General features: G+C 37.6%; 1 protein-coding gene across 9 annotated transcripts in view; it reads left to right on the top strand.

Annotated features, from left to right (window-relative positions):
• The window catches only part of TTC3 (tetratricopeptide repeat domain 3), a 127,935-nt gene that overhangs the window by 74,715 nt on the left and 34,270 nt on the right, over positions 1-18,950 (top strand). For 8 of the 9 annotated variants that reach the window (XM_045036617.1, XM_045036614.1, XM_045036615.1 and 5 more), the window contains 7 exons: positions 779-1,030; positions 3,884-3,930; positions 5,090-5,146; positions 5,681-5,754; positions 7,764-7,928; positions 12,427-13,495; positions 14,425-14,490. In XM_045036617.1, coding sequence (XP_044892552.1) covers positions 779-1,030; positions 3,884-3,930; positions 5,090-5,146; positions 5,681-5,754; positions 7,764-7,928; positions 12,427-13,495; positions 14,425-14,490 — 1,730 coding nt within the window. The remainder of the gene's footprint in view (positions 1-778; positions 1,031-3,883; positions 3,931-5,089; positions 5,147-5,680; positions 5,755-7,763; positions 7,929-12,426; positions 13,496-14,424; positions 14,491-18,950) is intronic. The other variant, XM_045036613.1, reaches the window with a different exon arrangement.

Raw genomic sequence — 18,950 nt, 5'->3', positions numbered from 1 at the left:
TGGAAGAAACAGCCATCCAAGGTAATTTTGACTCAGCAGTCTGCTTCATTTGCTGACTGATAAACCATGGCCAACACGAGGTGATCATGCTGTATCAGAGGCGAGTGGGAAGACAGAACAGAGCCAACCTTTACCTTTTGGTGGCTGTTGGTAGGGTCAGGGCTCACCGCCCCTCCCTCAGTAGCAGTACGAGTTTGCAGCTACTTCTTTCTCTGATTGGGTAGCAAGTGGAGTAACAGTGGGAATAGTGACTATCCTGATTTTGGAGGAGGGTAAGGAGCCATTGATGGAGGTATTGGGTGGGGGTGGTTACCCATGTCCTGTTTTAAAGGCATTTGGGAAGCTTTTGCATATCACTGATTTTTTGAAGATATATAGAAAAGCACTGTAAAATCTTGCTAGCTTGCACTAATTAGGATGAACATCATTTTGAATTAGTGAAAAAGTTGTTATATTTTTAAAGGAATTTAATGCCTGCTTTCATTGCCTAAGTCTAGTAAAAAAAACCTTATAAACTTTTAATATACGAGCTATTTTGTAAGAAGCTTTTGGTCCATCTTATTCAACTAATAGAGAAGAATGATTGTCATTAGCCTATCAGTGTTAAGTCGTATTCTAAAATGCAAAATAGCTTGAACAAGTTTATGTTCAAATATGTGTTTTTCACTGAAAATGTAAGCAAATTATAATTGAACTGCTTTCAGAGATGTATGACTGAGTGTGATTTTACTGTAAATGATTTTCCCTTTTTCTGATTTGGGTTTTGTTTTTATTACAGGTTTAGATGCCACGGGACCTTTTTTTTCTCGTTATGGAGCATCTCTTAAGGAGCTTGATTTTAGCATCATGACTTTTCTCTGGAATGAGAAATATGGTCATAAACTAGCCTCTATAGAAGGAAAGCAACTTGATTATTTCTGTGAGCCAACATCATTGAAGGAAGCACGATGTTTAATATGGCTGCTAGAAGAACACAGAGACAAGTTCCCAGCGTTGCATAATGCTTTAGATGAATTCTTTGATATAATGGGTATGTAGACTGAGTTTTAGTTTATATTATATCTAAGGGGGAAAAATATCTCCAAAGGACCTAGCTTATTTAATACTTAAAAAAATAGTGAGAATTGTGGTACAGCCAGCTTATGTGGGCAAATTAGTGATTAAGAATAATGATTTTTTTTTTTTGTCATAGAATCTTTTTACTCTGTTGAGCCAAGTGTTATAGAGATACTCAGATGGGTATATTATACCCAAGTTGAGCCAAGTGTTATAGAGATACTCAGATGGGTATATTATACTGACTACGTACCATACTGTTCTCATTTTAGGTACTTTAACAGTATCATGGCAAAGGTTGCATATTAAGTGGACAGAATTTATTAGTAAATGGTTTGATGTTTAACATTCAAGAAAACATTGCCCTGCAAAGGAGGTGATGTTTGCAGAATCTATAAATAGCACATCTGTTGTAGTGGGAAGAACTTAGAATTGGGAGTTAGGAAAAGTAGGTTATGGCCCAGCTTCTTCTCTAATTCAATTCATTAAAAACTTTGTTTTTACTACTTCTTCAAGGCCCCTGCCTGAGCTGGGTGTTAACCAGGTACTCAGAAATGTTTATACTAGTCCCTGCCCTCAAGACCTTATGTTGTTGAAAAGGGAGTAAAATGAATATACAAATAACTATAATATGGCCGTAAGCTCAATAAGAGAGGATCAGAAAGAGTGCTGGGGGTTCAAATGGAAGATCAAGCCCTTGTGCTCTTCCTGGGGAGGGTGAACCCTTGGTGCAGCACTGGAGTCCAAGCTGTGAACGGGGAGGTAGTTGGACACCTCCCAAGTTGACACCTGGGATTAGAGACATGGGGTTGAGGAGGGAGTCAGGTCGCCTGTTTGGGTAGTGGCATGGAGTCCAGTTTGGTAGAATAGGAGGACTAGTAGTTAATTCCTTAGTTTCCCTTGGATCTTAGTTTCTTCATCATTGAAGTGATAGGATTTAGAGCCATTGATCTGTGTGGTCCCATTTTGCTTCAAAATTCTAATATTCTTAGATTCTATATTAATTTTAATTTATCTTTGGTACTACATGTATGTCTTATGATAATCTCCCACCCCACCCCAATCCCTCAGCATTCCTTAGTATTTGCTTTACATGTTGTCAGCAGTTAGACCTAAAATTTCATGCTTTGTTTTAAAGAACACATTAAAAAGTCCAGCCTTGTACAGAAGTATCACACATTACAAATTTCATATGTATAAGGAACTGAAAAGCTTGCTTTTGTTCTGGGTCTTAGGAAGGAGCACATTCAAATATAGATGGCTTATTTTTCCAGGACACAGCTTCATGGCTGGAGGTGACGTGCTTGTTGATAGCCTGAATTTATTGCCGTCAGTTTGCTGCTGCTGGTAGTAAAATACTGTCTGGGGACTGAGCTTACAAAACCCGATGCATGTTTGGATCACACAACAAAATAACTAAAAAGGACACAATTCTTTCTTTGTGTGCATTTTTTCTGATTCTTGTGTTCTATACCCCAGATATACTATGACTATTCTTCTGGTTTTAGTCATAGAGTCAGAAGCCATCAACCAAATGACTAGCCATCCCAACAGATTTTCTTTCCAAGAGCTGTGCTTCTCACCCTCACTCCAGACATTTTCAATTTTGTCTCTTTTCATTTAAAGGGATGATTATATTTCTTAAAACTTTTCAGAATCCACTGATCTTGTAAATAAAAACATCCAATCCTATCACTAATTCAGAGTTTCAGCCTGTCTCCTGAACTCTGCATAATGTTTTACTGTTGGTAGTTCTTTGTAGACAACTGAAAGGTCCCTTAAGAGCAGTGTGGCTGAACCCACTTACTCTATCCCCAGAGACCTGTTTTTCCTAAATTTATCTCCGTAACATTGTTGTATATCTTGTATCTACGCAGGAAACCCTGAAAAAAGTCTTGATTCCTCCTTTTCCCTATTACCCCATATCTAGTCTGTCACCCGTTCCAGTAAGCTTTATCTTTGATCTCTCCTCTCCTGTCCATCTCCACTTCCCTAGGTCAGAACCTTAATAAGCTTTCCATGATTAGACCATGCTGGTAGCCTCTAAACTGGTGTCTGTTCTTTAGATCTTCCCACTACAGACCTTCCTCTTATATTGCCACTAGTGACTCTTCTGGAACATCTCTTTCATACAACTGTAACAATTCTGTTAAACACTTGCTTAGTTTTGCCTACACATTAAATTCACATCATCTGTGTGATTTATCATCACTCTCCCCATGTGCCCTGTGTACATACACCCCACTTCTTGAAGGTGTACAAACCCTCCTCGTACTTTTCCTGCCTCATGTCTTTGCTCCTGCATTTGCTCCAACTACGTCCTGCCCCTTTGCTTGTTTATTTCAAGTCTCATTTTGATATTGCATCCCTCTCTGAGCCCTCCCTGGCCTGTCATTGGGCCTTTATCCTTGAAAACTGTATTATTCCATCAGCTTTGTTTCCATTGTATTTATTGAGGCACTTGACACTCTGGGTTGCACGTATTTGCTTGCTTGTGTATTTGTACAACATAAGCTTAGAATACAAGCGTATCTATGACAGGGATTATTCTCTGCATCTTTGTATTCGCAGCATCTAACACGGAGTTTGATATCTAGAAGGCACTCAAATTATGCTGAACTAGATTGACATTTTGTGATTCTTTGTAGTTGGTTTCCATTTAATTGGCCGTTTGCTCTTGGTTTCTAAACTAAACTTGTGTCAAAGCAAAATAAGGAGCAAAACATAGTTGATGATAGTAGTGTCTGCAGTGATTTTCTTTAAGGCTTTAGTGTGCTGTCAGTGTAAAAATTTCATTTTCTCACAATTTATTGGTATTTTCCTACAGACAGCCGCTGTACTGTATTAAGGAAACAAGACAGTGGTGATGTGCCGGTAGGTTATTTGATTGCTTTAAACGTGTTAATTTGTGTTAGCCAAAGGAAGAGAGGAGTACCCAGGCCAGTGTTTATTTACATCACAGGTGGCATTCTAGAACCAAATATGGAGGATTTCTGGCTAACATATACTCATTTATAGAATGTTAATGCCAGTCTTCCTCTTGGAATTAGAGTGACAATCAGCAATCAGCAAATTCAAGAGGCTTAAATTAGACAATGTCCATAAAGTTTCGCAACTAATAATTGTTAATCTCAGAAATAGGGAAGGAGTTGAGTCATCTCCTGCCTAAAAATGAAAAGTTATCTGTAATGATTAAAATTCTAATGTTTTGTTTTGTAAGGAAAACAAAGAGACTTTGTTTTGAATGGCTCCAAACTAAGTTAAGTTAAAATAATTCCAGAGTCGTTTTTCTTAGTAGGTTGTGGCAGTTTTCAAACAGAAAGATGCATATTTACTGATTTTTTAGGATCAGGTCATCTGTACTTGAACTTTTCTTAATCTGCCTGTGAAATATACTGCCCAGCTAAGTATGGAAACACAACTAACACACCCAGTGGGAAGTTAAATGTCTTCTAAGTCCACTGTGCCTCAGAGTTGGCCAGGCGTAGAGTGTCCAGTTTACCTTAAGAAAAGGAATGCCATTGAAATGGTGGTAGCATATAATCGGAATTACTCTAAAAGACTGATTAATTACTTGAAATAACATACACCTTATTAAAATGTTGGACCAAGAGGTGGTTCAGTCGATTAAGCATCCCACTCTTAATTTCATCCCAGGTTATGATCTCACAGTTCATGAGATCAAGCTCTGCATTGGGCTCTGGGCTGACAGTGCAGAGCCTGCTTGGGATTCTGTCTCTCCCTCTCTCTCTGCCCCTCCTTTGCGTGCGCACACACACACACACACACACTCTCTCTCTGAAAAATAAAACATTAAAAAATTTTTGGAAGCAATTTTAGTTATAACAGTCATTATTAGGCTTTCTCTTATTTTCTATTATAAATCATAACACTAGGGCTAACATAAGAAGTGTTATTTTTGTTCAGCATTTTGTGTATATTCAACTTGTGGCTAAAACCAGTATATACTTTATACAGAGCTTCATCATGATGTTATTTGAGTGTTCATTGTTTTTTTCCCCCATTTTTCCAGTTTAATTCTGCCAAGATAAAAAATAAAGGCAAGAAAAAGAAGCCAAAAGATTCAAAGGTATGGAGTATTTTTGGTATTAATTCTTGTCTAAAATAGTTAATTGAATATATAAATTAGGATTAACAAGTTCTTGGGGATATTTTGAAGTACTTTATAGAGAAAGACTTTTTTTAGGATTTAAAGATTTGCTCCAAGCCCATGAGCCATATAGGGCATTATTTATCTTCTGGGGGGTTCTTCATGGCTGTCATGTATGTGGGAGCTCAGGAGGGCAGGAGTTGAGATAGTGAACAGATATCAGAGGAGGATTAGAGCAGCTCTTTGTAAGTTCTGCTAAAACTTGGCTTTTTATCTTTGACATTTGAGTTTTTTTGGAGCATTGGAAGCTACCTGAATGTTAAGTTGGGCCTATTTATGGGTGTTGAAACTTTATTACTATGTGTTCCTGTTCACAAGGAAATTTAGATAAGTCTTACATATTGGCAATTTGCATGCATATTTATATAAGCATTCATTTGTTTTAATGCTAATTTTTTTTTCATGGAATTTTAAGGTAGAAAATTGTTTTCATTTTTGTGTGTTTTAAACTAGCCTATGTTAGTGGGGTCTGGAACATCTTCAGTAACCCCAAATAATGAGACTATCACTTCAGGTGAAGACCACAAGTAAGTAAAATTGAAAATGTGTGCTTCAAATTTTAACTCAAGTGTATTAACTTAGCAAGTGGTATTAATTTAACATCATTTAAACTTGTGTTTTATTTCTCTAACTTCACTGTCTAAATTTGTGCATCTGTGATGACAGCCTAGTGTGATCCATCTTGGTTGATTTTATAATATGGCTTGTCAGCATTAAGAATTCCTGCAAACAACATTAAAATCATTGGGCTAATGACATTCATTAGATAAGTTTGGGAACTTACTATATGCAAGATACTATGGGAAAGATTTAGGAAATAGTCTTTAAGATGTTCAGTGAAGAGAATTTCCTACTGATAATTACTAGCATATTTGCTATAATAGAGAGGAAGATGTTTTAGATGTTCAATCTTAGATGTGAATGATTTTCAGTGGCATCTAGTTGTTGAAACTGAGTTTTCAGAAAACAAGTAGACGTAAGAAAAAGTAGTGAGTAGCAATGACCTTTTTGTCATATTCCTTTATGAACCAGAAACCCATTTTTTTTTTCACATTTCTTAAAGGAGTTGTCATAAGAGCTGCTTTTGCACATTTTCATGGATTCTTTTTTTTTTTTAATTTTTTTTTTTAACGTTTATTTATTTTTGAGACAGAGAGAGACACAGCATGAACGGGGGAGGGGCAGAGAGAGAGGGAGACACAGAATCGGAAGCAGGCTCCAGGCTCTGAGCCATCATTAGCCCAGAGCCCGACGCGGGGCTCGAACTCGCGGACCGCGAGATCGTGACCTGAGCTGAAGTCGGACGCTTAACCGACTGAGCCACCCAGGCGCCCCTTTCATGGATTCTTTAAATGGAGGAATTATTTTAAGTTCAAATAGTAATAGTCCATACTTAGACAGAACTTATGTACCAGGTACTGTTCTCAGGGCTTTACATATACAAACTCATTGAATATACTCTTCATCCTGGGAGATAAGTACTGTTATCATGTACATTTTATTTTATTTATTTTTTATTTTTTTAATATATGAAATTTATTGTCAAATTGGTTTCCATACAACACCCAGTGCTCATCCCAAAAGGTGCCCTCCTCAATACCCATCACCCACCCTCCCCTCCCTCCCACCCCCCATCAACCCTCAGTTTGTTCTCAGTTTTTAAGAGTCTCTTATGCTTTGGCTCTCTCCCACTCTAACCTCTTTTTTTTTTTTTTTCCTTCCCCTCCCCCATGGGTTTCTGTTAAGTTTCTCAGGATCCACATAAGAGTGAAACCATATGGTATCTGTCTTTCTCTGTATGGCTTATTTCACTTAGCATCACACTCTCCAGTTCCATCCATGTTGCTACAAAAGTCCATATTTCTTTTTTTCTCATTGCCACGTAGTATTCCATTGTGTATATAAACCACAATTTCTTTATCCATTCATCAGTTGATGGACATATCATGTACGTTTTACAGATAAGGGGATTCATGCACAGTGCAGTTGAGTGCCTAAGAACCTGAAGCTTGTACATGTCTGAGCCAGGATTAAACCTGGTAGTCTTGTTTTAGAACTCACAAACTGCTACATCTTTTTAGAATGCAAAATCGTACACTTTAGCAAAAGAATCTTTTTGTTAAGTGTTTTACTGGTTCCAATCTCACTTTAGCTTAAATTAATAGCAGTTATAACAAAATCTTTAACAAGTTACAATTAATATAACATTGATACTTTTAAAACCAGGAGTTTCAAAAAATTTGTTCTTGGGATCAAGAGTAAGTAGTTAGTTAAAAGTGCTTCCTTGGAGGTTTATAAATGTATACACACACACACACACACACACACACACACACACACACACACACACGGTTTATAAATGTCTACACACACACACACACACACACACACGGGTAACTTTTCTGCATTTAATTATCTGGTAGTGTTTTTTTGTATTGTAAGGCTGAGTCGTATGTTACTATCTTTGTTTTAATTTAAATATTCTGGGTCATCTCAAAGTTTAGGACTCACAAAAAAAATTTCTTTTTTTAATCAGCAGACGCAATCCAAATTCTGCAGGCCCATTTGTGGTACCTGACCACCTTCGGCAAGATGTAGAAGAATTTGAAGCTATCTATGAACAGCACAGCAGTGAATATGTTGTCCGTAATAAGAAGCTGTGGGACATTAACCCAAAACAAAAATGTTCAACTCTGTATGAGTAAGTAGTTTAACATTCCTACTAGTATTATTTCATACTGAAGCTGCCAGTTAAAGATTGCAGGTTGTTTAATTTGTGTCCCTTTTGCTTATTAAAGGAATCATTTATTGGCTTACAAAGTGGGGAAGGAAAGTATTTTTATGGCTTTTGTCGTGTAGTGCACAAAGTTAACTGAGGGTTTTTAATTTTAAATTTAGAATCCTGGAGCACCTGCGTGGCTCTGTTGGTTGAATGTCCCAACTCTTAGTTTCAGCTCAGGTCATGATCTCACCATTCTTGAGATGATTGAAGCCCTGCATCGGGCTCTACACTGACAGCACAGAGTCTGTCTGAGATTCTCTCTCCCCCCACTCTCTCGCCCTCTCTCAATCCCTCTCTCTCCCCCTTTCTCTCCCTCCCACCCTCCCTCCTCTCAAAATAAATAAGTAAACATTTAAAAAACAAAAAAAACACAGTGGTCTGGCTGGACCCAGGCTCTGGTACTTGAAGTAGATAGATAGATAGATAGATAGATAGATAGATAGATAAAGTAAGTAAAATAAATAAATAAATTCAGAATACTACTAATAATTGGTTTTGTCAGTTTGAGCTGCTAATAGAGATATTTTCTGTCTCTAAAACTGACCCTGGTATGTACTGATAGGACTGTAAAAGTTTCCAGCTATATCTTTCATCATGAATTCCAGGGTATACAGTACTCCTCCCTTATCCTTGGTTTCGCTTTCTGAGGTTTCACTTACCTGTGGTCATCCGCAGTCCGGAAGCAGATGATACTCCTTCTGACGTGTTGTCAGAAGGCCAGTAGTAGCCTAATGTTACGTCACAGTGCCTGTGTCACTCACCTCACTTCATCTCATCACAGAGGCATTTTATCTCCTATCATTGCAAGAATTGAGTGAGGATAGTGCAATAAAATTTTGAGAGAGAGACCACATTCACATAACTTATATTACAGTATATTATTGTAACTGTTCTATTTTATTTTTAGTTATTGCTGTTAATTTCTTATTGCACCTAATTTATAACTTAAACTTTATCATAGGTATATATGTGTAGGAAGAAATAGTATAGGGCTCAGTACTATCTGTGGTTTCAGGCATCCTGGGGTTGTGGAACATCTCTCTTGCGGATAAGGGGGGAGTTCTACATTTGACAAGGAGTCCTATTATTATTTGATCTCATTGTTCTTTTGCTGATGGATGCTGTTGTTTAGCATCTCCTAAGTCCAGTGACAAGTAATGTAGCTTGTCGAAGGGTTGCCCTTTTATTGGGTAATGAGGATACCAGGATCCCATTATTACTTCTGCTGAGGTGACAGGTGTTCTGCTGGAATGATAGTAAAGGTAACAGGACCTTGTATCTCTGTATTGTACGGGAGACTTGTCTTCCTGACATTGACATAATACAAGAGAAACAGACTTTTCTTTTTAAATAACTTTGGCTGTTAACTTTGGGGTTGAAATGTGAATATGAAATCAACGAGTCTGAGTAGGGTAGATGAAATAATGGAGTAAAGGGTTCAGGAAAATCTAGCAAGCAGTTACCATTTTGAGCTTGGTATTACTAAGTAGTGCATGCTACCTTCCTTAAGAAGAGAAATTGAGGGTTAAGATCTGCAATAGGAAATTAATTTAAGACCTGGTTATTCTCGCAGAAAACCTGTTACTCATCCATAGTTTAGTCCTTGTTTCTGTTTTCCCCAGTCGCTTCTTTCCTTTTCAGTCTGGTTATGCTCCCAGGCCCTTCTTTATGGTTTTTGTTTAAAATTTTTTTTTTAATGTTTATTCATTTTTTGATAGAGACAGAGCGTGAGTGGGGGAGGGGCAGAGAGAGAGGGAGACACAGAATGAAGGCAGGCTCTAGGCTCCAAGCCGTCAGCACAGAGCCCGATGCGGGGCTCGAACTCACTGACCATGAGATCATGACCTGAGCCAAAGTCAGATACCCAACCGACTGAGCCATCCAGGCGCCCCTCTGGTTTTTCTTTAGAGTTGAAATGCTGAGCATATCATATTTCCAGAAAACTCCTGGATGACCCCATGGAAACAGCTATAAAACTACACTAGTATTTCTTAAAATATGGTAGGCTTTGCTTCAAGCATCCGAAACTGAAGCTAAACTGTGTCATTGTCAGGACCTTGCTTCTTAAAGAATTTATTACTGTTATAAGTGGGAGGAAATTAAACAACTTTATGAGGAAGAAAATAGGCTGATGTATTTTGAGATAAAACTTTAAAGTCAAAAACTTACAGGAAGTTACACCTCAAAACAATTCTTTCTCTGAATTTTCAAAAGTAGACATGTGATGATGAGCTTAAGAACAATTTCTTTTAGGGGTGCCTGTCTGGCTCAGTCGGAGGAGCGTGTGGCTCTTGATCTCGAGGTCGTGAGTTCAATCCTCATGTTGGGTGTAGAAATTCCTTAAATGAATAAATGAATAAAACTTAAAAAAAAAAAAAAGAATGATTTCTTTTAGTGGCCAGTGGGTAAAAGAAAGAAAAATGAAACTAAAATTTTGTGTATGACAAGAGTGTTAGAGTAGAAAAAAAATATTATGCAAGGAATCCAGAATATTGGGATAACTGCTGTTAATTTTATCCTGACTCACGTATTCCACTGTGAAGGTGGGGATTAAACTGATTGGTGTATAATTGACTTGACCCTCTTCTAGTTCTAACAATTTATGATTTTAGATAGTTGAAGGGAATTGTATTTCACTGGGTAGCGTTCTGCACTTAGCTTTTCCTACCACCTCTTTCGTGGTATTAATTAGTCAGCCACGATTTATTTAACCACTTCGGGTTAAGCACTGTGGAAGATTGCAGACAAAGTGGAAGACACGGTCCTTTCGCACAGCTTGCAAGTAGCAGGAGAGCTGCATCATTGGTCTGATCACACTGTATTGTAAAGAGAATGACTTTGTGAGGGAAGAATCATGAGCTTCTACAAAACAGTGATTTGTCAAAGGACCACCGCCAGCATACTAGGGTGGGAATGCTTCCCCAAACGTTTTCTTCATCCTGTCCCTTGCCCCTGTGCCTTCAGTGGCCTGTAATGGCACTATGGAAGGCCAGCCATGACCATTTCAGACCCTGATGGTCCCTATCCAAGTGTGAAAATACATGTACGCGAGTAAACATGTACTTGCATATATGAGATAACAACATAAGAACTATTAATCTTTCTGGTATAGTTAGGTTTTTGTTTGTTTGTTTAAACTGCTGTCTCATGTAGTGTGCCGTTTTTACCTCTGGTTCTGAAGTGCAGGAACACTATTCCTTTTAGAGTCTGAGACTTTGAACAGGAGCAATGATGAGAAAGATGCATCTTGTTTAACTTGGCAAAAGTGGAGTCAGCCTCCTTGTTTCAGTTGTATCTAGCATTTTTCATTAGAGCTTTGGCCTCTTTCATGTCTGCCGAACAGCCATACCAGTACCACTGTTCTGTGCGTCAATGGACGGTTGCTAACCCCTGTAAAACACTGGTTGTAAAGAAGTCATATTTATGCTATTTTGGACCCAGTGTTTCCCTTACAGAGATGATTTTTCAGGGCTAGAAAGATGTATAAATAGAGTTAAAGTTCATTTTTGTGTTGGCGTTTCAAATAATAGCAACTATAAAAATTTTATTCACAATATGGTTTATAACACGCTTTCCCTTTGGGCTGGGGACCCTTGTTAAATTTTGTCCTGCCTCAATGTTTGAAAAATTCATTGCTACTTAGGCAGTGGAAAAAATGTGGAGGCTCTATTTCTTTGAAATTGCATAGTATGTGTCTTGGTTGCTAGTTATGCCATTGTTATAGACTGAATACCAAATTCTAATGGAAGAGGAAGGCTCTTGGAGCCTGACACAAGAATGGGAAAAGAAAATAGCCCCTTAACTGGAGTGCACCCCAGTCTAGGACTGGATGTAGATTAAGGGATCACCCCATTATGTGTGTCTGATCCTCTGCTATATCGATTTATTTGATTTTTTGTTTTGTTTGTATTGGTTTATTGATCAGACATGATTAGTTTCAGTACTTCTGAATCATTGCATATTCCTAAACAGAAAAATGTTAAGAGTTTTACTGTATGTAAATTCCAATAGGATTTTAATGAAATTTGATTTCTTCTCATTTGACATTCTTGTTACTGATACTCTTGTTATTTTTCTTGAATAAATTTTCTTTTCGTTACTTTTAAAATAGATTGTATAATTATGTAATTGAAATTTATGAAATAACTTTTTAATCCCTTTTCGTTTTTTTTCCCAACAAATTTTTTAAGGATTATTCTCCAAGGGTAAACAAAATTTTGCTTCTAGAGTATCACTGATTGCATATAGCTTTTGTCAGATTTAATATGAGTATAATATGTTTGTTGGGGAGGTGTTGAGATCAGTTGGAAGTGAAATAGTATTTTTCTTGGGGAGAATTTGGGGGGAAACACTTTTTTCAAAAGAACATGTTTAAGTACTTCCTTGTAATAACATGTAAACATAAATTTTTTCCAAGTTATTTCTCTCAGTTGTTGGAAGAGCATGGTCCCTTGGACATGAATAATAAAATGTTCTCTGAAGAATATGAATTCTTCCCAGAAGAAACTCGGCAAATACTAGAAAAAGCCGGAGGTTTGAAATCTTTTCTCTTGGGATGTCCTCGTTTTGTTGTGATTGACAACTGTATTGCATTGAAGAAAGTTGCATTACGGCTTAAGAAAAAGAGAAAGAAGAAAAACATTAAGACAAAAGTGGAAGAAATTTCAAAAACAGGGGAGTATTTACGAGTTAAACTACCACTGAATCCAACCGCGAGGGAATTTAAACCAGATGTAAAGTCCAAACCAGTGTCTGAGTTATCTTCAGCACCAGCTTCTGAGGACGTGAAGCCCAAACCTGTATCTGCTAATTCTCCCCAACCAACCTGTGAAGCTGTGAACCCGAAACCAGTGTCTGATAATTCTTCTAGATCAGTTTCTGAGGATGAGAAGCCCAAGGAGGTCTCTTTTGATTCTCCCACATCAGTGTCTGAGGATGCTCGTCACAAGCAAGTATCCTGTAATTCTCCCAAACCAGCCTCTGAGGATGTGAAACCAACCTACTGGTCTCAACCCCATTTGGTCACAGGATACTGTACATACCTCCCCTTTCGGGGATTTGACATTACCCAGACACCACCAACATATATGAACGTGTTACCCAGTTTGCCCCAGTACACTAACATTTATACACCTCTAGCCAGTGTTCCTTCTGAATATCAGCTGCAAAGATCAGTACCAGTGGCGCCATCGTTTGTAGCCAGTGACAGACCAGATGAAAGTGCTGCTATATATTTTGAGGGTCCTCATTTGAATGCTGAGAATACTCCTCCTGGTAACGAGATTGCCCCTAAAACACAGATCCTTCAGGAATCTTTGGAAGTATCAGTAAAGACACAGTGCAGCATGAATGGTGACGGTACAGCCCTCAGTGGGTCTAACAGCCATGAAGGTCACTGTGGAAATTCTGCCAACAAGTGGGAAGTAAATCTAGAAAGTACTGACGAAGTAACAAATATTCCACATACACAAATGGCTGCTATACAGGTAAGACCTAAATAGAAAAAAGTAATCTCAATTCTGAAGTTAAATTTTCCTTTTCATCTTTCTTTGCCATTTACTAAAATTCTTTTAAATTATTGACTTTATAATGGTTATGAAAGCTTTTGCCTGGAAATGTTTTAAAAATATGAACCCTTTTGTAGGGCATGATCGGTAATTCAGAAAGAATTTTTGGGTCTAGTAAGTAATACCCTTCTTCCCTAACCAAGTTTTGTACCAGTTGAGAAATGAGATAGAGGAATCAGCAGATGGAGCCATCACGTTAATGATTAATAATGGCACCATTGAGGATGACATAGTTACTTCTGTAGCACTTGCACATCCTGGTATTGAAGCCCTGACACACCAGCCTACCTACCCAGTTAGAGCTAGACCAGGAAACCTCACAACGTGGGGTGCTGGCCCCCACAAACTTACTGTATGGAGAATGAAAGGAAATATGCTTTTTGCACAGGTGGCCCCAAAAAACAGTCTGGGCTATATGTGACCAGTTTCTTTTATGAAAACCAGTTTCTCTAAAAAGACAGCCAGGTGGAGAGAAACAAAAGAGATGTGAATAAAAGTTACTAACAAGCATGAGAATAAGTTTATGTTCTGTAGTTCACTTTGTCAGGCGTGAATTCATTAGACCCTTGTTGGATTATCCCCCTCCTCGTTATGTTTTCTGTTTTCTAAAAAGCTCTGAAAGCACATGTTAGAGTAATAAACCACAATCATTTTCATTTTTACCAATTCTACATGATAGCTCTTTCCTAATACAAGAATTTGTAGAAAGTGTGAGTTATTGAAATTGGAGAAAAATAAATAAAACACACCTCGAAAAAATTGTGAGCATGTCTTAAAATGTCATTACATAATGGATTTATTGTACCACAGGAATTGAGATTAATGAAATTGTTTGTTTTTCCCCAAAGGTGTCTTGGAATACAACACATCAGGAGGTCAATACTGAGCCATATGATCCTTTTGAGGCACAACAGGTGAGTCAGAATTGTATTAAAGGTTTTTTAGTTTTCATTATTATAACTAGATGGCAATGATGAACTAGAACTATTTTGGAGTCTGCTAATTCCATATAAAATGTTACCATGCAATAAGCTTTAGAACATGACAAAAAAAAATTGTTTTTATTGAATTTGGGAAAGAGGCAGAAACAAAAGTGTTTTTTCCCTAGCTTATTTATTTCAAAGTATAATGGCTTTATTGTTTTAACTGGTATAATGAGCCTCTATTAATTTATATATAAGAGCTTATTCATGTGAATGATACAGAAAGTTTTGTAATAAAAACCTTCACCATTATAAGAATGATTCAGTTAGAAAAGCTATTAATATAATATATTGTGTTGATGTATCTTAAGAAAAGTTATTTGGCCAACTCCATAGTTCCTGAAAGGTATTAGATAAAATTCAATTCCCCTTCTCGTCTAAAACTCATAATAATATGGAGAAAGATGAATACTTCTCCACATGCTAATATCTTTTTTTTTTAATTTTTTTTAACGTTTATTTATTTTTAAGACAGAGAGAGACAGAGCATGAACGGGGGAGGGTCAGAGAGAGGGAAACACAGAGTCTGGAACAGGCTCCAGGCTCTGAGCTGTCAGCACAGAGCCTGACGTGGGGCTCGAACCCACGGACCGCGAGATTGTGACCTGAGCTGAAGTCGGCCGCTTAACCAACTGGGCCACCCAGGCGCCCCTGCTAATATCTTTTTCTCAAGCCAAAGCCTTCATCTCACTTTCAGGTGAAATATGACCTTTAGTATTTTATTATCCTGGAGATAGCAACTGACAAAATTAAGAGAAGTAAGATTGTAAAAGAGGAGGTGTAATATTATTTCTTACGGAGGCTAACATTGTGTATCTGGAAGATTAAAAAACAATCAAGTGAAAATGCAATACCAAACTCTTAAGAGAATTCAAAAAGGTGATTGGATAGAATACTTTTCCAAATATAAACAACAATCTGTTGCAAAGTATACTAGAAGATAAAATTCCATTTTTAATAGTAAGATAAGATATCTTTTACCAAAAGTTAAAATAGTTAAATCTATGAAAGAAAACTTTAAAATGTACTGAGAAATGCACAGAAGACTTACGTAAATGAAAAGTATTGAATAGGAAGGTCCATTATTGTGAAGAGACTGGTTGTCCCTAAAGCTTTTAACACAGTTCCAGTACAATCATGAACAACATGTATTAGTTACCTGTTGCTACGTAACAAATTACCTTAAAACCTAGTGCTTTAATTGGGGCGCCTGGGTGGCTCAGTCGGTTAAGCGTCCAACTTCAGCTCAGGTCACGATCTTGCGGTCCGTGAGTTTGAGCCCCGCGTCGGGCTCTGGGCTCATGGCTCAGAGCCTGGAGCCTGCTTCCGATTCTGTGTCTCCCTCTCTCTCTGCCCCTCCCCCGTTCATGCTCTGTCTCTCTCTGTCTCAAAAATAAATAAAACGTTTAAAAAAAAATTAAAAAAAAAAAAAAAAAACCTAGTGCCTTAAACAACAATAAACATTTATTATCTCACAGCTTCTGAGTCAGCAATTGAGCGGCTCAGCTGATGGTTCTGGAGATTGCTGAGGACTTGCAGCCAAGATATAGACCAGGGCTCATCTGGCCATCTGCAAGGAGTAACTGGGGTTGGAGGTTCTGTTTCCAAGATGGCTCACTCACACAGCTAACAAGTTGCTGCTGACTACTGGTGGGGGCTTCAGTTCCTTGCCTGTGGACCTCCATGTAGGACCACTTGAGTGTCCTCATGTTCTCATGGGGCCTGGCTTTCCCCAGAGTGGTTGATCCAAGGTAGAAGTAGCAATAGCATTCATGACCTACTTTAGAAAGCCACTTTCTATCACTTCTTTATGTATTCTCTTAGTCACACAGACCAACCCAAAAACCCTGATACATTGTAGGGGAGGACTGTACAAGGGTATAAATACCAAGAGGTGAGGATCTTGAGGGCCACCTTGGTGGCTGGCTCCTGCACAGGGTTTATCTGAAACTGGACAAATTGATTCTAATTTAGCACATAATCTATTTTAGCACATAAATAGGCTGTTAAAATAAGAGACAATAGAACAAAAGAAAATAGAAATTTAAGGTATAATAAATAAAAATGGTATTAGTGAGCAGAAAGTAGTTTAATAAATATGTGGTATTAGGAGAATTGTTAATTAGGAGAATTATTAAATATGTGGTATTAGGAGACGGGTTGCCTGTCTAGAAGAAATTAATTTGGGTCCCCACCTTATTTCCATATACCAAAGTAAATTCCAGACAGATCAAAGATTTCAATATTAAAAAGCAGATCCACAATTTACCTAGAAAAAAAGGGATTTTTTTCATGAGATTAATAAACAGTATAACAAAGAGTATCTGTTTATATATACACATCTATAATCTGTGTGTACATATGCATAGCATGTATTTGTATATGGACAAATAGACACATGATGTCAAAACACTAATGACAAACTAGGAAAGTTATTTGCGGGATAGGGACAGAGAACTAATTGCCTTGTTTAACGTACAAAGTTTCTGTAAATTAACCAGGGAAAGATTAATAATGCAAAAATGGGAATGGATGTGAATAGACAATCCACAATAAAATAAGGATGATTTTTTAAACCTATAAAAAGGTGCCCAGCTCCACCTGAAATAAGAAAGTCATTTATGCACTGTTGAAAGAATGTAAAAATGTAAATTTCTGGGGATGGCAATTGGGAATTTACCTGCACTCCTATATATGTATAGAGACCAGTGAACAAGGGTATTTGCATATTTGTTTCATCTGCGTTAGTGTCAGCAAAAAATTGAATACAACCTAAATATCCATCAGTATTAGACTCATTAAGTGAATTATAGTCCAGCAATTTTATTATTACTGATATGGAATGATTTGCAAGACCAGATAGATAATTAAGTAGGAAGAAGTAAGGTTAGATTGTGTTGCTATGCTTGGTACAAATAGCTTTATAGTTTTGGCCAAATAAAAAAGTAATGTAATGGGGTGCCTGGGTGGCTCAGTCAGTTAAGCGTCTGATGACAGCTCAGAGCCTGGGGCCTGCTTTGGATTCTGTGTCTCCCTCTCTCTCTGCCCCTCCCCCCCCCCCACACTCACTCTCTCTCTCTCTCTCTCTCTCTCTCTCTCTCTCTCTCTGTCTCAAAAATAACATTTAAAAAAAATAATGTAGAACTCTTAATTTTTTTAATGAACAATACTGAAAATTATGGAGAAGAAATTAAAAGTCATCTATGTTGCCTTCTCCCTTATTTACATTTTGATGTGCAGCTCTTAGGCCTTATTTTAACATTTACATTTAAGTAAGCAATTCTTTTTACACTTGATCTTAGCCAAAAGGCCGAGAAGCGATAGCAATTCTTTTTAAAAGATAGGATTGTAGCTTATATGTTGTGTTTAGAATTTTCGGTATTTATATGTTATGGATTTTTTCCATGTCAGTAAATATAGATTTTTATCATCATTTTTAACGCAGACTTGGTATTCTATTGTATGAATATGATAGTTTATTTGATTAGTTTCTTACTGTTGAACATTTAGATTGTGTCAGCTTTTCAGGCATACGGACAGTGCTATAGTGAACATTTTTGGGTATAGAATATCTGGTGTTGAGTTCTTACAGCATACTGAGTTCTAAACCAGGTATGCTCTTCACCCTCAAATTTTTTCATCAGTATTGGGAGAATTCAAAAACACTTGTTAAATTAGCAGTTAGTTTCAGGACCTTATCATTAGTATGGCTGAGTTTTTGCTTCTCCACCAGTGAGACTTGCAGTTAAGCCCCAGCACTGTTGCTTTTCCTCAGGGGCTTTAAGAAGTTGCCTAATTTCTCTCAACTTTGGTTTTCTGATCTCTAAAAGGTGTGAATAATGTTTCTTACAGAATTGTGGTGAAGTTTGTGTGTGATAACATAGAGATGGCTATAATTTCTTGTTCCTTTGGTGACTTGGGCATATAAATTGATACATAATAATAAGTTGTTAATTCATTGTGATTCTTTTGCTGAATTGAGAATGAACATAGAGGTAACTAAGGTCTAAAACCATAAAGTCTTTCTCCTGGGTCGCAGTGGGGTTGACCATTTAATTTATTATTTAAACGTGGACTCTCTATTCATGCTGCCAAACTTTTAGTCTGGACAAATAAAAATTGGGACACTCAAAACAGACTGACATGTGTGGTCACTCTGGTCACAGCTCATAGTTCTCTAACTGATAAATCACTGAATTTCAAAACCTTGATTCTCTGCTTTTTTAAACTTGGAAGATGCTGAGGTGCAGGAGGTGGGGGAAGATAGACCTAGGTTTGTGCCCCTGGGATAGAGTTCCAGGCTTGGCCACTAAGGCCCTGGGGAGAGCAGTCAGCCGCAACTGGGCGGACTTGCCAGCCCACCCAGATGCCTTTCAGACACACAGGTGTGA

Source organism: Felis catus, chromosome C2, assembly GCF_018350175.1.
Source record: "Felis catus isolate Fca126 chromosome C2, F.catus_Fca126_mat1.0, whole genome shotgun sequence".
NCBI lineage: Eukaryota > Metazoa > Chordata > Mammalia > Carnivora > Felidae > Felis > Felis catus.
Note: the sequence above shows the minus strand (reverse complement) of the source record. Positions and strands in the feature narration are given on the sequence as shown.